Consider the following 19127-nt stretch of genomic DNA (forward strand, 5'->3'; position numbering starts at 1 on the left):
CAGCACTTCTCTCTTGTGGGCAAGCACTTTCTGCTTAACACATACAACTGCATCTGGGCTGAGGGCTCATTTCCTGGATGCTGGTGTGAAGCCACCATCATACCCATACCTAAGACAGGTAAGGACAAAAACCTTCCATCTAGCTACCGCCCCATCTCTCTTACTAGCTGCATTTTCAAGGTGATGGAACGTAAAATTCATGCCCGGTTGAACATGTAATTCATGCCCGGCTGGTGTGGTGGCTCGAATCTCAACATATACTCACGAATGCATAGTGCGGATTTTGAGCACGGCGTTCCACAGTAGACCATCTCGTTACTTTGTTTACACACGTCATGAATGAATGGTTTTCTGTGGGAACCCCAGACTGTGGCTGTGTTTTTCAATTTGGAGAAGGCCTACGACACCTGCTGGAGAACTGGTATCCTCTGTACTCTTTACATGTGGGGCTTCTGTGGGCACCTGCCCTTTTTTCTTTGGGTGTTTTTACAAGACCAAGTTTTCAAGGTGGGTGTGGGTTCTGCCTTGTCGAACACCTTTATTCAGGAAAATGGTGTGCCTCAGGGTTGCATCCTGAGCGTCATCCTCTTTGCTATCACCATTAACCCTATAATGGCCTGTCTCCCGCCGGCCGTCTCTGGCTTCCTTTTTGTCGACTATTTTGCCGTCATTGCAGTTCTCCATGCACTTGTCTTACTGAGCAGCGTCTTCAGCACTGTCTTGATCATCTTCACTCCTGGAGGATCGCCAGTGGTTTTCACTTTTCCACTGACGAAATCATCTGTATGAATTTCTGGCAGCGCATATGGTTTCTCCCGCCATTTCGACTTCTTAGGCCTGTTGCCCTTCCATTTGTGGACACTACAAAATTCCTGGGGCTCATGCTAGATAGGAAACACTTTTGGTCCTCCCATGTCTCTTACTTGGCAGCCCGCTGTACTCAGTCCCTCAGTGTCCAACATGTCCTCAATGATACTTCTTGAAGTGCTGATCGAACCACCCTCCTCTGTTTGTCCCAGTCCATTGGCCATTCGAAACTAGACTATGGGTGCTTTGTTTATGCATCTACTCGGCCATCCTTTTTACACCATCTCAACACTATCCATCATCATGGTATCCATTTGGCTATGGGCACCTTTTACACAAGCCCGGTTGAGTCTGTATGCTCAAGCTGCTGAATTGCCACTGTCTTACCACCGTGACTTTCTCCTGAGCAGGTATGCATGCCATTTGTCTGCCATGCATGGCCACCCTTCCTATGCCTCCTCCTTTGCTGATTCATTAGATCATCAGTATGTTGCTCGTCCCTCTTCTCTGTTAATGCCTGGAGTCTGCTTTTGCTATGGCGGCTTAACTTCACACTACCTGCAACTTTGCCGTGGGTGTGAACCCATTTTAACGTTGGCCTTCATTCACTTCCTAAGGGCATTACTCCAGCCTCGGTCTACTGCCTTCAGTTTCACGACCTTCGCATGGAACTTAGCGCTAGTACCTTTGTATACACTGATGGCTCTTGGCCTGACCGTGGGGTCGGGTGTGCCTTCGTCATTGGCACCCATGTCTTTTGATATCGGCTTCCGGCCCACTCCTCAGTATTTACAGCCGAGCTGTTCACATTGTATCAGGCAACAGAGTATATCTGGCGACACAGCCTTCCCAATTGTGTCCCCTGCTCAGACTCACTCAGCGCCCTCCAAAGTCTCTGTGCACTGTACACTGCTCATCCCTTAGTGTAGCGAGTCCAGGAAAACTGTTACTTGCTCACTTTTGGTGGAGCCGATGTCATGTTTCTGTGGGTCCCTGGCCATGTTGGTCTGCCAGGAAATGAGGCTGCTGAAGCTGCTGCCAAGGCTGCAGTCCTCTTATCAGCCCACGAGTACCTCTATTCCCTCTGATGATCTCTGCATTGCCATCTGTCAGGAGGTGATGTCCCTTTGGCACTGCCAATGGTCCTCCCTTCACAGGAATAAGCTTCGGCTTATTAAGCCTCACTGCTTTCAGCCCTCCCACTGGGAGGAGATTATTTTAACTTGGCTGCATATTGGGCACTGCCTTTTTAGCCATTGTCATTTGCTCAATGGCGCTGCCCCACCACTTTGTACTCATTGTGCCCAAATTTTAACAGTCTGCCACTACCTGCTGGAATGCCCTTTTTTACTAATTTATGTTCCATCTTGGGTTTGCCACCTCATTTATCAGCTGTTTTAGCAAATGACGCGCAGACTTGTCGTCCACTTTTTACTTTTATCCACCAAAGCAATATGGTGAAGGCCATTTAATTTTTAGTTTTGGATCTCCATTTTTGTATGGTGTATTTTTTTAGCCCTTTTTCCACGTGCCTTGTTTAGATGTCTCCCATTCTTTCCATTGGGACTGACATACAGTCATTCCCTTGTCTTGTGTTTGGATTCTATAGTTTCGACTTGGGCGCGTATGGCGTCAGTTGTTTTTTGCGCCCTAAAACAAAACAAAACTGCTCCTGAAAGGCAAAGTTAAGACACCTTCCAGCTACAGCTGAAGCATCCAGAAAGCTGACCTGTTAATAAAACCAGGCCAGGTGAAATCATTGTCACCTCACAATATCAATGCACTTGAGGCAGTTAAAGTATAAATACTACTCTTAGCCACTGGCTTGATCTTCTGGCACTCAGTTTGCAGCTGATCAAACTGGGTGTAGGATTTATGTTGGTCAATCCTCTGTTTGGGGTGTAGGATTTATGTTGGTCAATCCTCTGTTTTGGGAGACTGTCTTCGAATTCTGATGGAACGGTGAGCCCTGCCAGGATGACTTTATGACTGCAAGCTGCAGTGCTGCTATTCAAATCGAGAACACCTCCCCTCCCTCCCTCCCCCCCCCCTCCCCTTCCCACGAGAGCTCACCACTTTTTGGCGCGTTCGTGCTTGGCTACCACAGGGCCCCAGCCTTTGCAGCATCCTTTCCCTTCTGTGCTGCATATCTATCCTCTTGATATTCTTCCTCCCCTCCCATGAGGAACATGTCTGGGGTGTTGCTGGGAATGTGTTCTGCATTTTCTGTAGCGGACATCAGAACGGTCTCTCCACTGATTTTTCATTCTTTTTTTTTTTTTTTCCCCTCCCTTCTCCTATCATTCCTCCACTTTGGTGTTTGAGGTTCCTCTTTTTCTTTCTCCTCCCTGCGCACTCCAGAAGGCCACCCCACGTGTCTGACGTGTAACAGATGACTGGGTAATGCATAATTCCCAGCCCTGTGTCAACAGGTAGGGTTTGCATGTACCCCCTGGTATAGGCCAGGCCCAGAGAGGTTGATTGCTGGAGCAGCTACCTTCCCAAACTGCGGATTGGTCCCTGTGTCAGGTATTCAGGAGATGTGACCTGGGGTGTGAACAGTCACCTAAGGCAGGTATGCTCCCCTCTGATGGGAACCTACAGTTGGAAGGAGCATGCTGTTGGAGAAGCTGACAATCATAGGGGATATTTTTGCAATGAGCCAATCATCTTCTTGACATTAAACATCCATTAAACCTAAACAGAAAGAAGCTCATGATTCAAAGATCCTCCTAGCTGAACCATGGCTCCTCACAGTTTCATGTGTGAAATCCTGCTCTCATTTACACAGTGGCACTTAACTGTTGGAGATTACTTCTGATTCTCAAGCACAACTACTGCTTGCATCTTCACTCCTCCATGGCTATCCTGTTCATGATGAGGCACATTGAACGCTGAATTCTTGCCACAGTGTTTTTTTAAACTAGGCTGCTCAATGGTTGGATGAGGCAGAAATCCAAACATGCCTCTCTGATCACGGTTTCGTTGCAGTCTCTCAGATAATGAGAAAGGTCGATTTATCCGTAGTGTCCACACACACTCTTTTTCTTGCCTCTGATAGAGTGGTGCTTCCATCAAAGATCAAAGCAGTCTATGAAGTTATCACAGTCTTACCATACAATTCAAACCTGGTGCATTGCTATCAATGTCATCATTAGAACCACACTCAAATGTCCTGTCGATACCTGGTTAATCAGAAAACCCTGTGTTCTACCATCTGGCGCCTACAGTACTGTTCTTTCTACTCTTACTCCACAAAGGACAATGCCATGCAGACATGTGGCCTCAGATTCAGCACCACAGTTGTAAAATCACCCGGTGTCATGGTAACACCTCTGTCGCCTCCTCCTCCTCCTCCTCCTCCTCCTCCTCCTCCTCCTCCTCCAGCTATGCAACAAGCTGTAGTGTTTTGAGAATTTCTGCGTAAATTCTAGAACCAGTCGGTCTTCAACTGTCTCGAACACATGATATTTTAAACATAAGTGTGAGAGAGCCTATCTACTGTGCATCGCCTGTCTGTGTGTGCAGGTCTGAAGTGTATAATAAGAAGACTGTAGACACAGCAGTCGAACAGCACCGACAAGTGTTTGCTGGTCGCACCATGGAAGTTTAATGAGAGAACACAGCAGACTCCAGGAACTTCTGTGTTTTTCCATGCTGTTTTATAACTTTGACTATGGTAGTGAAAAAAAGACAAACAGTTGAAATATTGTTAAATGGATGCTTGTCTTGGACTTAGAGAAGATAAGACATGTATTCAGATTCAGGATGAGAATTAACTTGGTTTCTTAAGCCAACTTTCTTTTATGTGTAAATGAACTTTGTTTCTAACCTTTGGATACGTGAGGAGACTTACTTGACAGCGTTTTTTATGTGGAGAATGAGATTTGGAAAAGCTTGATGTTTACATCATTAAGTGAAGCAAAAGAAACTGCGTACGTATGCTTATTTTTATAAGTAGAAAGAGTCTTGAGAAATTCCTGTTCCCAGCAAATGTACTTCAGAGAAGAAGAGAGAAGGAGGTTACAGCAGCAAGATAACCAGCAAGGAAAGTCGGCTGACAATCTCAAGTAAGTCATATTGTTAAAGAAGTGGTAGTTTACACACATACTTCACCACTTTGTCATCCAAACCGTTAGAAAGCCACCAAACTTTTGCCTCACAGGGCGAAATAACTTGCTACACAACCAGCCGGCCAGAAAGGATGGAAGGAATACTCTCGCAAAGACTTCTTGCGTCCCTCCAACCAACAAACATCTGGATCTTCCTGCGCCAACCAGAAAGGCTTCAAAAAATCAAACAAACGGAAACGGTCTTCTCCTTGCCAAGTTCGGAGATCATCTTCAATGGTGTCACAATGTGATACCCTCATCCAACCAACCTCTGTGTCACCATTGTGCACCACTAAACATTTTTTGCTCTGGACTCTGCAGACCGACAGAGGGAGAATGCCGATGCCTTTGTAGATCTTATCAAGCAGAATCCTCCAGCCTCTCCGCCCTGTTGTGTTGAGTCTTCAAAGGCTAACACTCGGCAGCCACCAAGGTGACACCCCTTCATTTTTTCCCTTCTCCCCTTTCCTTGTCATAACTCTCCTCGAATGGAACATTTGCCATCTTAGATCCATCAAGGAGGAATTATAGCTGCTCTTGGACTCAGTGTCCACTTGTTCTCTGCCTCCAGGAAACAATATTGCATTCTCACAACCACTTTGAGCTCTCACATTTGTTTCCAGTCCACTTTGACCTTCTCCCTGAGGATATCATTCCATCTCGTGGAGGAGTCATGCTGATCATCCAGGATGACATTCATAGTCAAACCATCTTCCTGACTACCTTGCTTCAAGCTGTTGCAGTCCACATTTTCCTTCCTCTCTTCAACTTCTTCCTTTTTACCATTTACATCCCTCTGTCCTTCAGTGTCACCCAGACAGACTTCCTCCAGCTTACTGGGCAACTCCCTCACTCCTTTCTGTTGGTCAGTGACATTAATGTGCACCATCCCCTTTGGGACTCCCGAAGAACCTGCCATAGTGGTGCACTCTTGGCTGAACTTTTCAATCAACTTAACCTCATCTGCCTTAACATGGGAGCACCCATGTTCCTTTTAGACTCCAAACTTTAGACTCCACACGCATACCTATCCCCATTTAGATCTCTTCTTCTGTACTGCCCAGCTGACCCATCGTCTCAAGTGGTCCATTCTCTCTGACACGTAATCAATCAACCATTTCCTGTGTGCTATCTGTTTGCTGACGCCTACCCCACCTACAAGCACACCCCAATGGCAGCTTTCTAAGTCAGACTAGAGGCTTTATTCCTCCCTAGTGACTCTGGACAAACAATATTTCTCCAGGTGTTATGACCAGGTAGAATATCTTACCAATGTTATCCTTACCACTGCAGAACATTCCATTCCTCGCACTTCCTCTTTGCTGTGCCATGTCCCAGTTCCTTGGTGGGCAGAGACATGCTCACCACATTTTTAACTGTCATCCTATTGTGGCCCGTCTTCCACCAGGCATCTCTGGCTCCCATCCTGTTGATGATTTTGCCACCTATCACAGTTCTTCACAGACTTGTCTCCTTGAGTGGCATCTTCAGCATTGTCTCAATCATCTTTACTCAAGGAACATTGGCAATGGCTTTCACTTTTCCACTGACAAAAAAATTTGTGTGAATTTCTGGCAGCATAATTGGTTTCTTTCACCATCTTTACATCTTGGACTGTTGCTCTTCTGTTGGTTGAAACCAGGATTCCTGGGGCTCATGTTCCATAGGAAACTTTCTTGGTCCTCCTACATGTCTTGTCTTGCTGTCTGCGATCCCTCAGTGTCCTACTTGTCCTCAGCAGTACATCCTGGAGAGCGGATGGGACCACCCTCCTCCACTTGTACCGGTCCCTTGTTTGTTCAAAACTAGACTGTGTGTTTCGTTTATGCATTTGTCCTTCGGCCCCCGTTACACTATCTCAATACTAACCACCATTGTGACATCCATTTGGCCACTGGCACCTTTTACATTAGCCCAGTTGACTGTCTGTGTGCAGAAGCTGCCAAAGTACTGCTGTCATACCACCATGATTTTCTCCTCAGCAGATATATATGCCATTTGTCTTCTATACCTAACCACCCACACTATGCCTCCTCCTTTGATAACTACTTGATCACCAGAATGAGGCACGGCCCTCTTCTGTTACCTCCTGGAGTTCACTTTCAGCGATTGCTCTGGCACCCAATGGGTGTGCACCCTTCACCACCTCGGCTTCATGCGGTGGCCTGTGTTCACCTTGACCTTCATTCACTCTTAAAGGCCTACTCAGCCTAACTTTATCGACGTAAGTTTCTCCACCTTCGCATGGAATTTCACAATAGTAATCTTGTGTACACTGATGGCTCTGTCTGATTGTGGGGTTGGGTGTGCCTTTGTCATTGGCGCCAACATTTTTCAGTATCAGCTTCTGAAACACTGCTAAGTATTTACAGCAGAGCCCTTCACCTTGTATCAGACCATGCAGTACATCTGGCGACACAGGCTTTTCAATTGTGTCATCTGCTCTGACACACTCATTGCCCTTCAGAGCCTCTGTGTGCTGTGCACCATCCATCCTTAGTGCAATGGGTCCAGGAAAGCTGTCTCTTGGTCACTATTGATGGAGCCACTGTGATGGTTATGCGAGTAGCTGGTCACATCGGTATGATGGGAAATGAGGCCTCTGATGATGCTCCTGCCAAGGCTGCAGTCATTGTACCTTGGCCCACTAGTTCTTTCATTTCCTCTGATGATCTCAGTGTTGCTGTCTGTCAGCAGGTGGTGTCACTTTGCCATCACCACTGGTCATCCCTTCATGGGAAAAGCTCCGGGGAATGAAACCTCTCCCAGCAGCTTGGATGGCCACCTCTCGCCGTGAGAACATTATTTTGGCTTGGTTGCATATTGGGCACTGTTCAGCTGTCACCTTTTGTTGAGGGGTGTTCTGCCACTGCTTTGTGCTCATTGCCCTCAACCTTTGATGGTTTGCCATTTCCTGATGGAATGCCCTTTTTTTAACCACTTACATTCTCATTTATGTTTTCCATCTGAGTGTCAGCCTTTTTAATGAAAAATGCACAGGCTACCTACCGCATCATATTTTTTTATCCATCATAGCAATATGGCGAAGAACATTTAATCTTTAGTTCAAGACCTCCATTGTCTCCATGGCATATTTTATGGACCTTTCTCCAAGTTCCTGTTTTTAGCTGTCTTTCCTTCCATCAACTGGACTTAATATGAGGGTGGTTTGAAAAGTTCTCGGAACAGGATAGAAAAAAAGTGCTTACATCACTGAAACTTTTTATTTTTCAATGTAGTCTCCTTGTAGATCAATTCACTTGGTCCAATGTTGTTCCAGTGCCTTGATCCCCTCTTGAAAATGAGTTTCCTCCATGCATGGAAAGTAGTTGTCAACTCTGGCTGTTAATCCTTCGTTTGCAGTAAATCTTCATCCACCAAGAAAAATTTTCAGTTTTGGGAAGAGATGGAACTCAAGACAGAGCCATACCAGATGAATAAGGCAGGTGTGGCAACAATTAATAACTTAGTTGGTGTAATTTTGCCATGGCAACAGCACGTGTGTTGGCACACATTGTCTTGATGGAAGATGACTTCTTCCTTGCTAAACCTGGCCTTTTTGTTGCAGTTTGTCGAGGAGGTTAGCTTAGTATTCTTCAGTAATTGTTCGGCCAGTGGGGAGATAACCTACAAACAGAATCCCCTTCACATCCCAGAACACTGATGCCATGACCTTTCCCACTAAAGGAATTGTCTTTGCTTACTTTGGTGGTAGTGAATAAGCATGTTTCCACTGCTTTGACTGTTGTTTTGTCTCTGGGATATAGTAGTGACCAAAGTTTCATCAGTGGACACAAAGCGGAGCAAAAGATCTTGTTTGTTTCTCCTAAAACAGGCCAAACATTGTTCTGATATGTCCACCCTCATGTGTTTTTGATCCAGTGTCAAGAGTCCCGGCACTCACCTTGTAGATAATTTTTTCATTACTAATTCTTCAGTTAAAATGTGATATACCCTTTCAGATGACATCTGGCAAGCGTGAGCAATTTCATGCACTTTCAATCGGCGATCCTCCATGATCATTTTGTCCACTTTTGCAATGATTTCTGGAGTAGTGACACATCTTGGCTGACCACTGCGCGGATCATCGTCTAAGCTCTGCCAACCAATTTTAAAATCATTTGACTGTTTTGCAACCATTGAATATGAAGGAGCAGAGTCCCCCAGGATATTCTGGAAATCGGCATGAACGACCTTTGCTTTCATACCTTTCTTTACAAAGTACTTAATCACTGCTCGAATCTCAATTGTTTATTATTATTATTATTATTATTATTATCATTATTATTATTATCATCTTTGCAAATCACTACACAGGAACAACAACAGAACCATGTCACTGCCACACCTCTCTTCCAAGAGCCCTGATGTGGCACATGTTTACTGGCAACAGTCCAATGGATATAATGTGAACAACTTGTTGCACTAGAACTGACCTCTCATGGTGATTCCGAGAACTTTTCAAGCCACACTCATCTGTAGTCGATTTCACCTCCTTTTTTGTCTTCGTGTTCTACAGTTCTAACAAGATTGTGTATTAACCTAGTTGTTTTTATTCCCTAAAACAAAACAAACAGTTCAAATCAAGACATGGACTGCTGTGGGTGACATTTACCATCAGGCCTTCTGGAGGCGAGAGTCCAGAGAACAGTCAACTATTGTCACTGTGGAGGGGCATGCAGTAGCTGCTATCCGCGTTCTATTCCTGTATTCCTAATCTGAAGTTGCCGGCCTTCCTACTTTCAGACGCCACTGTATGATCCAGTCAAATGTTGCAAACTCTGTGCAGGGATAGGGTGAGCTCACCGGGCCACAGTGTCAGTGAAAATACTCTGGTAACCTGCTACCCCACACTGCTCATACCAGAGGCAGCACATACAATACCAGCTGAGCTGCTACCAATGTGCTGTGGTGTTGCTGGGTGCTGAGTATATGTCCACATCACTGCAATTGCAGTGACAGTGTGGGGCTTGTGTGTGTCGACGCATTCCGCATGGCTAGTGCACTGCTGCCCACCACCACTTCTGGCGTCTGTGAACAAAGACACAGTGTATCTTGGAACAACAAATGGTTGTTTGTTATTGATGTTTTATTAGCACCATCAGACAGAGAGCAGACCATCTTCAACCCATACCCAACACATGATGCACGGGCCAGAAGCTGACCTCCATAACTTATCGTTGTTACATACTGTACTGTCTGGATGCTAGATGGTTACAGTAAACAAGCACTCAATTAACAAATTGATATTACACACCATCTATAAGATGATGATGGTGGCTTCAGATTATAGGCTTACTTCTATTCTGCAATTAGCAGCAATTGAGCATAGGATCCACAACTAATTCATTTGATGCTCTCAGGAAAAACAATGTTGACTAATTGGTAGTGAATGGTTGTCTAGCTGCTTGGTAATGAGTGAAAGTACCAGATAATCCACAGTGACCATCATGTTAAGGATTCCTTAGTAGCGAAAGGTTTCTTTTTTACAGTACCTAATGAACTCCTTTTCCTTTTTTCAGGTAGCTCTGTAAATGAACTCACAGAGCACTTGAGACATTATAGCATAAGCACATACACAGAGTTAGCTGAGGGTGCTGTGAACATGAGAAGAGATTCAATAATTAGTGCAGCTCCATTTGATTATTATGGAAGCAAATCTACGGGCAACAAGCAAAGTGATAGTAGAAGAGACTCACAAACAGATTTATTCAAGTAAGTGTTCCTCTCTCTCTCTCTCTCTCTCTCTCTCTCTCTCTCTCTCTCTCTCTCTCTTAGTCAGATTAGTTCCACAAAGGGTCACATGCGAAAGCAGCCAGGCATATAAATAATCTGTTGCAAATTCTGCACAGACTTTTATATGGCATCACCACCAACCAGCTGTCCGTCCAATATTATCTGGATCCCTAACACACCTTCCCCCTCCCAAACATTCTCTGAATATGGAATTACACTTTAAACATATCCTTTACTCTCAAACAACGGAAAAATGAGGATGGAATGTAACAATATTTGAAAAGGAAAGTTGCTACTTGCTACTCACCATATAGCAGAGATAATAAGTCACATATAGAAACAAAAGACTGTCACAGTTAAAGCTTTCAGCCAGTAAGACCTTCGTCAAAAAATAGACCACGCACGCGCGCGCGCGCGCGCGCGCGCGACTGCAGTCTCAGGCAATTGTAGCCACACTGCAAGCAGCAGCACTAGTGCATGTTGGAAGTGGCAAGTGGGTGCAGGTAAGGAGGAGGCTGGGGTGGGTAGGGCGAGGAATAATAGGGTAGGGGTGGCGAAGAGTGAAGTGCTGCAGGTTATACGAAGGGCAGGGGAGAGGTGGGGAGGAGGACGGGGTAGCAGAACAGGAGAGAAGTAAAAAAAAAAAAAAAAAAAATTGGGTGCAATGGTGGAATGAGGGCTGTGTAGTGCTGGAATGAGAAGAGGGAAGGGGCTGGATTGGTGAGGGCAATGATTAACGAAGGTTGAGGCCAGGAGGGTTATGGGAACGTAGGATGTATTGCAGGGAAAGTTCCCATCTGCACATCTCAGAAAAGCTGGTGTTGGTGTGAAGGATCCATATTGCACAGGTTGTGAGCAGTCAGACATGATTTCACCTTTGGCGGCATGCTCAGCAACTGGGTGGTCCACTGGTTTCTTGGCCACAGTTGGTCGGTGGCCATTTATGCAGACAGAAAGCTTGTTGGTTGTCATGCCCACATAGAATGCAGCACAGTGGTTGCAGCTTAGCTTGTAGATCGCGAGACTGGTTTCACTGGTAGCCTTACCTTTGATGGAATAGGTGATGTTTGTGACCGGAAAGGAGTAGGTGGTGGTTGGAGGATGTAGTGGTGGGAGGATGTATGGGACAGATCTTACCTAGGTCTATTACAGGGGTATGAGCCGTGAGGTAAGGGGTTGGGAGCAGGGTTTCTCATGAGAAATGTTCTGCCCACTATCCTTCCCACCCCTCCCACAGTGGTACTCAACCATCCACCAAACCTACACGATATACTTGTCCATCCCTACACAACCCCTGCTCCCAACCCCTTACCTCACGGCTCATATCCCTGTAATAGACCTAGATACAAGACCTGCCTCATACATCCTTCCACCACCACCACCACCACCACCACCACCACCTCCATCTCCATCTACTCCAGTTTGGTCACAAACATTACCTATCCCATAGCAGGCAAGGCTACCTGCGAAACCTGTCATGTGATTTTACAGGCTGAGCTGCAACCATTGTGCTGCATTCTATGTGGGTATTACAACCAACAAGCTGTCTGTCCACTTGAATGGCCACCAACAAACTGTGGCAAATAAACAAGTGGACCACCCTGATGTTGAGCAAGCTGCCCAACATGACATCCTTCATTTCAATGGCTGCGCCACATGGATCCTTCCCACCAACATCAGCTTTTCTGAGTTGTGCAGGCGGGAACTTCACCTGCAATACGTCCTATGTTCTCGTAACCCTCCTGCTGTCAACCTTCGTTAGTCACTGTCCTCACCCAACAAGCCCCTTCCCTGCTCCCATCCCAGCACTACACAGCCCTCATTCCACCATCGCACCCAGTCTTTTTACTTCTCTTCTTTTCCACTATCCCCTCCACTCCCCTCCCCACCTCACCCCTGCCCTTTATCTGAGCTGCAGCACTTCACTGTCTGCCACCGCTACCCCACTATCCCTCCCCCTCGCCACCCCTGCCTTCTCCTTAACCCCACCCAGACAACACTCCCATCATGCATTGGTGCTGCTGCTTGCACCATGGTTACAGTTGCCCGAGAGTGCGCGCGCGCGTGCGCGCCAGTCATCTATTTTTAATGAAGGCCTTACTGGCTGAAAGCTTTGTTTGTGACAGTCTTTTTGTTGCACCTATCTGCGACTCAGAATCTCCCCTATATGGTGAGTAGCAACTTTCCTTTTCAAATATTGTGACATATCCTTCACTCTCCATATTCCCCAGGAGGCAAGTGTGTCTGCCTACCTCTGTCCCACCAACAGCCCTTCACCCCTGCCCAGTTCCAATGGTATCTCTTTCCTTTCCACTCTCACCTAATAGTTATCTCCATTTCACTTGAGATCCCTCTCTATTAATATCCACCCACTGTCTTCCTATTAAATCTTCTCTCCCCCCCCCCCCCCCCAGTCCCCTCCCCTCCATTCACCCAACACACACTTTTTATTTCATCTTGTATTGCATGCAACTTATCAGAATGAATTCACTGTGTATGAGTGGGGGATGGGGGAATTTGGAGGCCATTATCCAAATGCTATTCCCAAATCTTGTTTATGTGCCTATTTAGCACTCAAAGCCTCTATTACAAAGTGACAAGTTACCTTTACTGTCAATAAAGCACTCACTTTCAGGAGATAGAAAACACACATTTCTTATGAACAACTGTGACTGTTTCACGAATTTTGCAAATAGTTTCATATTCTAGGGTTCTATTTAGTTTCTACTTAAGACTTAAAAACAAAAGTCTATTGAACAGATTCTCTCCAAGAGGCATTTCCTAGTTGCAGACCCTATAAATGAAAACTTCGACAGACATTGTACTTAAAGAAAATTGAGGTTCTTGTGTCTATGGAGGAAAAATACCTGTATAAGTATGGAAGAAAACTACATTTGACTTTAAATCTAATGCTGAAATGACAAATTCACAGTGAATTGTGTTTTGCTTTTTGTAATATCTTAATATAGGTGTACTTATCTTTTGCAGGAAATTGTCAAAAGAAACGTTAGAGAACTTAACATTGTTTCAAAAGTTTCAGAATAATGGAACAATTGATGTCTGGTGGTTATATGATGATGGGGGTAAGTAAAATTGCAGAAAATTAAAAATAATCGCTTCAATAATATAATGGTCAATAAGATGCCATAAAATTCTTATAAGAGTATTTGACTGAATAGTTGCATTTACAAAACAGTGAAAATTATGAAATGGTGAGCAGGGGAAAAAAAGCTGGCCCTTCAGCTGTAGAAGCTACAGGTTTCTGCTTGGGGAACAGATACACAGCTCAAGGCCTAGCAGGTGTAGGAGAAATATTGGATTCAGATAAAAGAAGAGGAACACTATCTTGAGAGACGAGAGATTGCTTGGTTTGGTTTGGGGGAAGTAAAGATACAAGCATTCTAGAAATATTAGTAAAACTAAATACAAACATTAAAAATAGGACTAGAAAGTGAGCATTAAAACTTCTTTGTAAGATCAATAACAACAATCTGATACAAACTGTCTAAAATAAAAGGACTTCCTACAGTAGGCGATCTGTATGGGATGTTTAAATTGGGAAAAGGGATGGATATCAAATGACAAATATTGTTTTTAGGAATGCAAATTTTTCCTAAAACATACACTGTTTATCACTCTTAACTTATTCTACTATAACTTCCCTTGCCCACCTCCTGTTTCTTCCTTCCTCTATCATCTTCTACAATTAATATGTCACACTGCAGTCTTACCTCTGTCTTTCTTACATCATTCCCCTCCCTATTTTCTTTATCCCTAATTTCTCTTTATTCATTAATCTTAAAGCACAATTGTTGGAAAATCAGCTATTTTTGCAGATAAATTGGTTACCTGAAGTGAAGTGTTACTCAAATTTTCTAAATGCGCAATAAGGTGTTGAAAAGATTGCTATCTGGATACATGTGTAGATCAATGTACAGTTTGACAGTATTATGAAAAGGGTACATGGCTATGTACCATATAGAGGAGCTGCTGAGTTGCAGACAGGCACAACAAAGAGTTGCTATACATTTTCTTCTAAAGCAGAAAATACACGCACTCACACAACTCTCTCATACATGTCCAATGTCTTGGGTGCTGAGGCTACACTTCAAACTACTACTGTGACTTACAGGAAAGGCAGTTTATGGGTGGTGGAGTTAAGGATGTGGCTGGGGGGGGGGGGGGGGGGGAGGAAGGGAAAGCAGGGTAGATGTGAGGGAAGGTGTAGTGCTGCTTGCAGAAGTATGCAGGTACATAACGGGGGTAGGGCAGGGCTGCTAGGACGTTTAAATGGGAGGGGGAGGGGGGGATGAGTGGAAAAGAAGAGCAGTAGAAGAGGGGGAAAACACTAGTGGGGAAGGCTATGTAGTGTTGGTGTGGGAGCAGTGAAGAAGAGCAGCTCACCCTCAGTCCAGATTACAATAGTATCATCAATGAATCTGAAATGGGTGGGGGATGTGGGGTTCTGGCTGATTCAGAAGATCTAGATGGCCCATGAATAATTTGGCTTAGGATGGTGCCATGTTGGTGCCCATATCTTTATCATGGATTTGTTTTGCTCTCAGTGTGGGCACAGTAACCAGCAACAATGGTGCATCTGGAGTTGAGTTTATGGACTTCATGCAGCGTGTAGAAGGTAGGACTGCAGAAAGAGGTGGGGGGGGGGGGGGGGGGGGGAGGAGAGGGAGAGGGACTCAAGGTACAGATTCTGGGATGGGCCTAAGGATTTGAGGAGAGACGAGAGATCCTGTCAGATTTATGGAATGGTGTTGCTGTGGCAGGGTTTTTATGTGGACAAGTCCAACATGAGCTTTAGATTGAGTCTGATTTGTAAGGTTGGTAGTGAAAATGTTTTTCCACTGTACGGACAAGGAGAGAAGGTCTTTGAGTCCTGCATGCTTTAATTTGGGAGTGGGTCAAAAGGTGAGGCCTTTGGAAAGGGCTAATACTTCTGCAGGGACTAAAGATTTTGGAGGAAAGGTTCATGGCTGTGTTTCAAGTCTGTTTATGTTCTGAATGCTTTATGGTGGTGGTAGTGAGTTTATGAAAATGTGGTAAATGTAGGACATGGCTACATCAGTACATTTGGCCATACCATATCTACCAGCCATAAGCAATACCCCCACTTAGACAGCTGCCACCCATTCCATACCAAAAGGTCCTTTCCATACTGCCTAGTCACCCATGGTTGTCACATTTGTAGTGACAGGCAGTCCTCCAAATACATCAAGGGTCTCACTGAGGCCTTCACAGACCGAAATTACCCTCCCATCCTTGTACAGAAAGGGGATCTCCCTGCCTTGGCTCTCCACTCATCCACCCACTTCCCACATTACTAGCAACTGGCCACAAAGTAGCACCCCACTCCCTTGTAGCTCAGTACCATGGTGGACTGGATCATCTGAACCCCATTAACCACCAGGGTTTCAACTATCTCTCATCGTGCACTGAAATGGAGAATATCCTACTCACTATCCTTATTCCTCACACGGTGGAACTATGCTGCCATTTGAATCTACACAATATCCCAGCCCATCCCTGCTCCACCCTTGCTCTCAACCTCTCAACCTCTTGCCTCTTGACTCATATCCCTTTAATAGACCTAGATGCAAGACCTGTCCTATAATTCCAACCATCAACCCCTACTCCAGTCCAGTCTCAAGCATAACCTATCCCATCAGAGAAAGGGCTACCTGTGAAAGCAGTAACGGGATCCACAAACTAAGCAGCAGCCACTCTTCTGTTTTCTCTGTGGGCAGGACCACCAACAAGCTGTCTGTTTGCATGAATGTCCATTGATGAACTGTGGCCAAGAGACAGCTGGACAGTTGAAGATTCTGCCCAACACAATATGCTTCTCTTTAGTGACTGCTTCACATTCTGCACCATCTGGATGCTTCCAACTGACACTAGCTTTTCTGAATTGTTCAGGTGGGAATTGTCCCTGCAATACATCCCACATTCCCATAAACCCCCTGACTTTAACCTTCACTAGTTCCTGTCCTTCGTCCATCTATTCCGTTTCCTGCTCCCACTCCAGCACTACACAGCCTTATAGTCCACCATCACACCAACTAGTGTTTTCCCCCTTCTCTACCTCTCTTCTTTTCTGCTCCCCTTGTCCTCCATCAAACCTCTGGACTGTACGTAGCAGCCCTACCTTGTCACCACCACATCCCTGCTTGCTCCCACAAGCAGCACTGCACATTCTCCCCTCCTCTATGATGCTATCTCACCCCCTCCCCAACCCACCCCAGCCTACTCCTTACTCTCACCATCCACAGACTGCTTCTCCCATAAGGCACAGTTGAGAGCTCAAATATATAGCAGTCTTTATGTTGTTCCTGTCTGCAACTCAACATATCATCTATGTGGTGAGTAGCAATCTATCTTTTTTTATATTATTATCATTATTACATCCTGCATTTTTCATTGTTTAACAGTTCTACAATTGATTAAATGTGGAAGTTAAGTGGTATTTGTTTATGTAGTTAATGAATCATGACTGAACATGATGATGTGTGAATATCATTAAATGGAATGATCACACATACATTGAAAGGTGTAGCAAGTGGAAGGTTTTGCTATTGACAGGCTACTGCAAACCAGTTATTGTTCCATTTCCGTTTCTGGACATACTACTTATAAAGGTTAGTGTGTCAGACAGAGATTCCGCTGTATAAAAGTTATGCGATTGTTAATATGTTAATTTCAAAATCTCTCTAGTTCTGGCAAATATTATGATAAATGTAGAGAAGTCTTTACAATTTATACACATATTTAAATTTGATAATGCACAATAATCTATTTCCTATATAGTTATCTCTTTATGGTCTCTTAATAAAACTTCAGTAAAAAGCTTTTATTATTTTATTTTGTACACTTTAAAGGGCCAGTTTAAAAAATACTGTTTGAGTTTATGAAAGTCATTATACATTTAGCTGCTGGAACTTTGCAGGTCTCACTCTCCTCTTGCCCTACATCATTTCAACTCGTAGTAATTGGTCATCTTGTAAGCTGAGGATATTCACATTAGCAAACAAAAAAGATGAACTGGAAATGGAACAGCGAAGGTATTTATGACTGCTGTGTTCATATCTCTAATTTCTACTAACAAGCAGAGGACCCCAGCAGTGGATCGACTTTTGTAAATCATCTATATGTTGACGTAAGCTAAAACACCACAGCCATTCACTCTGGCTCTCATTCATGAGTAATCACTTTTTTTTTGTAACGCCCTACAGAATTAAAAAAAAATAAATAAATAAATAAAAAAAAAGGAGTATAACAGATTGCCTACGCAGTGTAACGATCAAGGTATCAACCTCACATGAAAAAGGTTGGTGGGTTTCAAATCTCATCAAATTTATTGTTTTTAAATCTGTATTGAAATTAATTTGGTTGGTTAAATGTATTTTTTCTTAATTCTTTGTCACATAACTTTAACCATCGTATTTACTTTTTTAATCGCCCTCATTTTCTCTTCCTATCATGATTTTTACTCTTGTAATCCTTGTGCACGCAAATTTAATTATTTCTATTTATCTGTAATTTAAACATTTGAAACTGTCAGTATATAGGTTAGAAAACAAAAGGTTAAATCTGTATATACTCATGTCCAATGGGGTCAAAAAAGTTTGCAATACAAGATGTACATTTTTTTGGATGGTAATCATCTTGCAAACATTGAAAACATAAATTCTTAATGTATTACAGACAAAGTAATGCAGATGAATATTTAAATGAAGGAAAGGATTACAAATAAAATGAAATTCAAGCAAACTGTGGAATGGAAGTAATGAATGCATAAGATAGACAAAGATACATGATGAGAACTTAGAGTTAATTTCTGCCATTTTAATACACAAAAGTATAAAAATCACATGAACAAAGATACCAAGTGGAAAAAGAATGATGGCAAGAAAAATGAGAGCAATTTAAACAATTATTACAATGATTAAAATGGCACAACAAAGCACTAGAAATAAAAAATTACATTTAACCCATTTAACTGAGTAAAAATAATGACAAAAGTTGTTTTGATAAAAATTTAAAAATAATAATTTTCAATACACTGGACAGGATGTGAACTAATCATTAATTACACTGTGCAACCAGTCTGTTGAAATTTTTTTTTTTTTTTTCCTCCCCGGCAATTACCCACGAAGGAAGGCCCACTAGGATGAATGGTTGCAAGGTGTGATACCTGGGACCTCAGCCTACATCACCATATAGACTATTTCAAAATGTCAGTCTCACTGCTGGGCCCACCTCCTTGTAAATATAAAAGATATATAACTAAGTTATATTTAAGTTGTGGTTTAAAACTATTCTTTATACTTCAACTTCCTGCACTAACCCAACAGTGGGTACTTTACTTGTGGTGCTAAAGAGACTGTCTTGCTAACTATCAGAAATGTATATATTTAATTTTTTCTCCACTTTTGGAGTTAAAGGGTTTTACAGTTCATG

At 43.7% G+C, this 19127-nt stretch overlaps 1 protein-coding gene across 1 annotated transcript in view; it reads left to right on the top strand.

Moving 5' to 3' along the window:
* The window catches only part of LOC124805276 (bumetanide-sensitive sodium-(potassium)-chloride cotransporter-like), a 197160-nt gene that overhangs the window by 124262 nt on the left and 53771 nt on the right, over window positions 1–19127 (top strand). The window contains exons 14-16 of the mRNA XM_047265788.1: window positions 10442–10634; window positions 13644–13738; window positions 17614–17728. Of these exons, the coding sequence (XP_047121744.1) occupies window positions 10442–10634; window positions 13644–13738; window positions 17614–17728 (403 nt within the window). The remainder of the gene's footprint in view (window positions 1–10441; window positions 10635–13643; window positions 13739–17613; window positions 17729–19127) is intronic.

The sequence above is a fragment of the Schistocerca piceifrons genome, chromosome 7 (assembly GCF_021461385.2).
Source record: "Schistocerca piceifrons isolate TAMUIC-IGC-003096 chromosome 7, iqSchPice1.1, whole genome shotgun sequence".
NCBI classification, from domain to species: Eukaryota; Metazoa; Arthropoda; class Insecta; order Orthoptera; family Acrididae; genus Schistocerca; species Schistocerca piceifrons.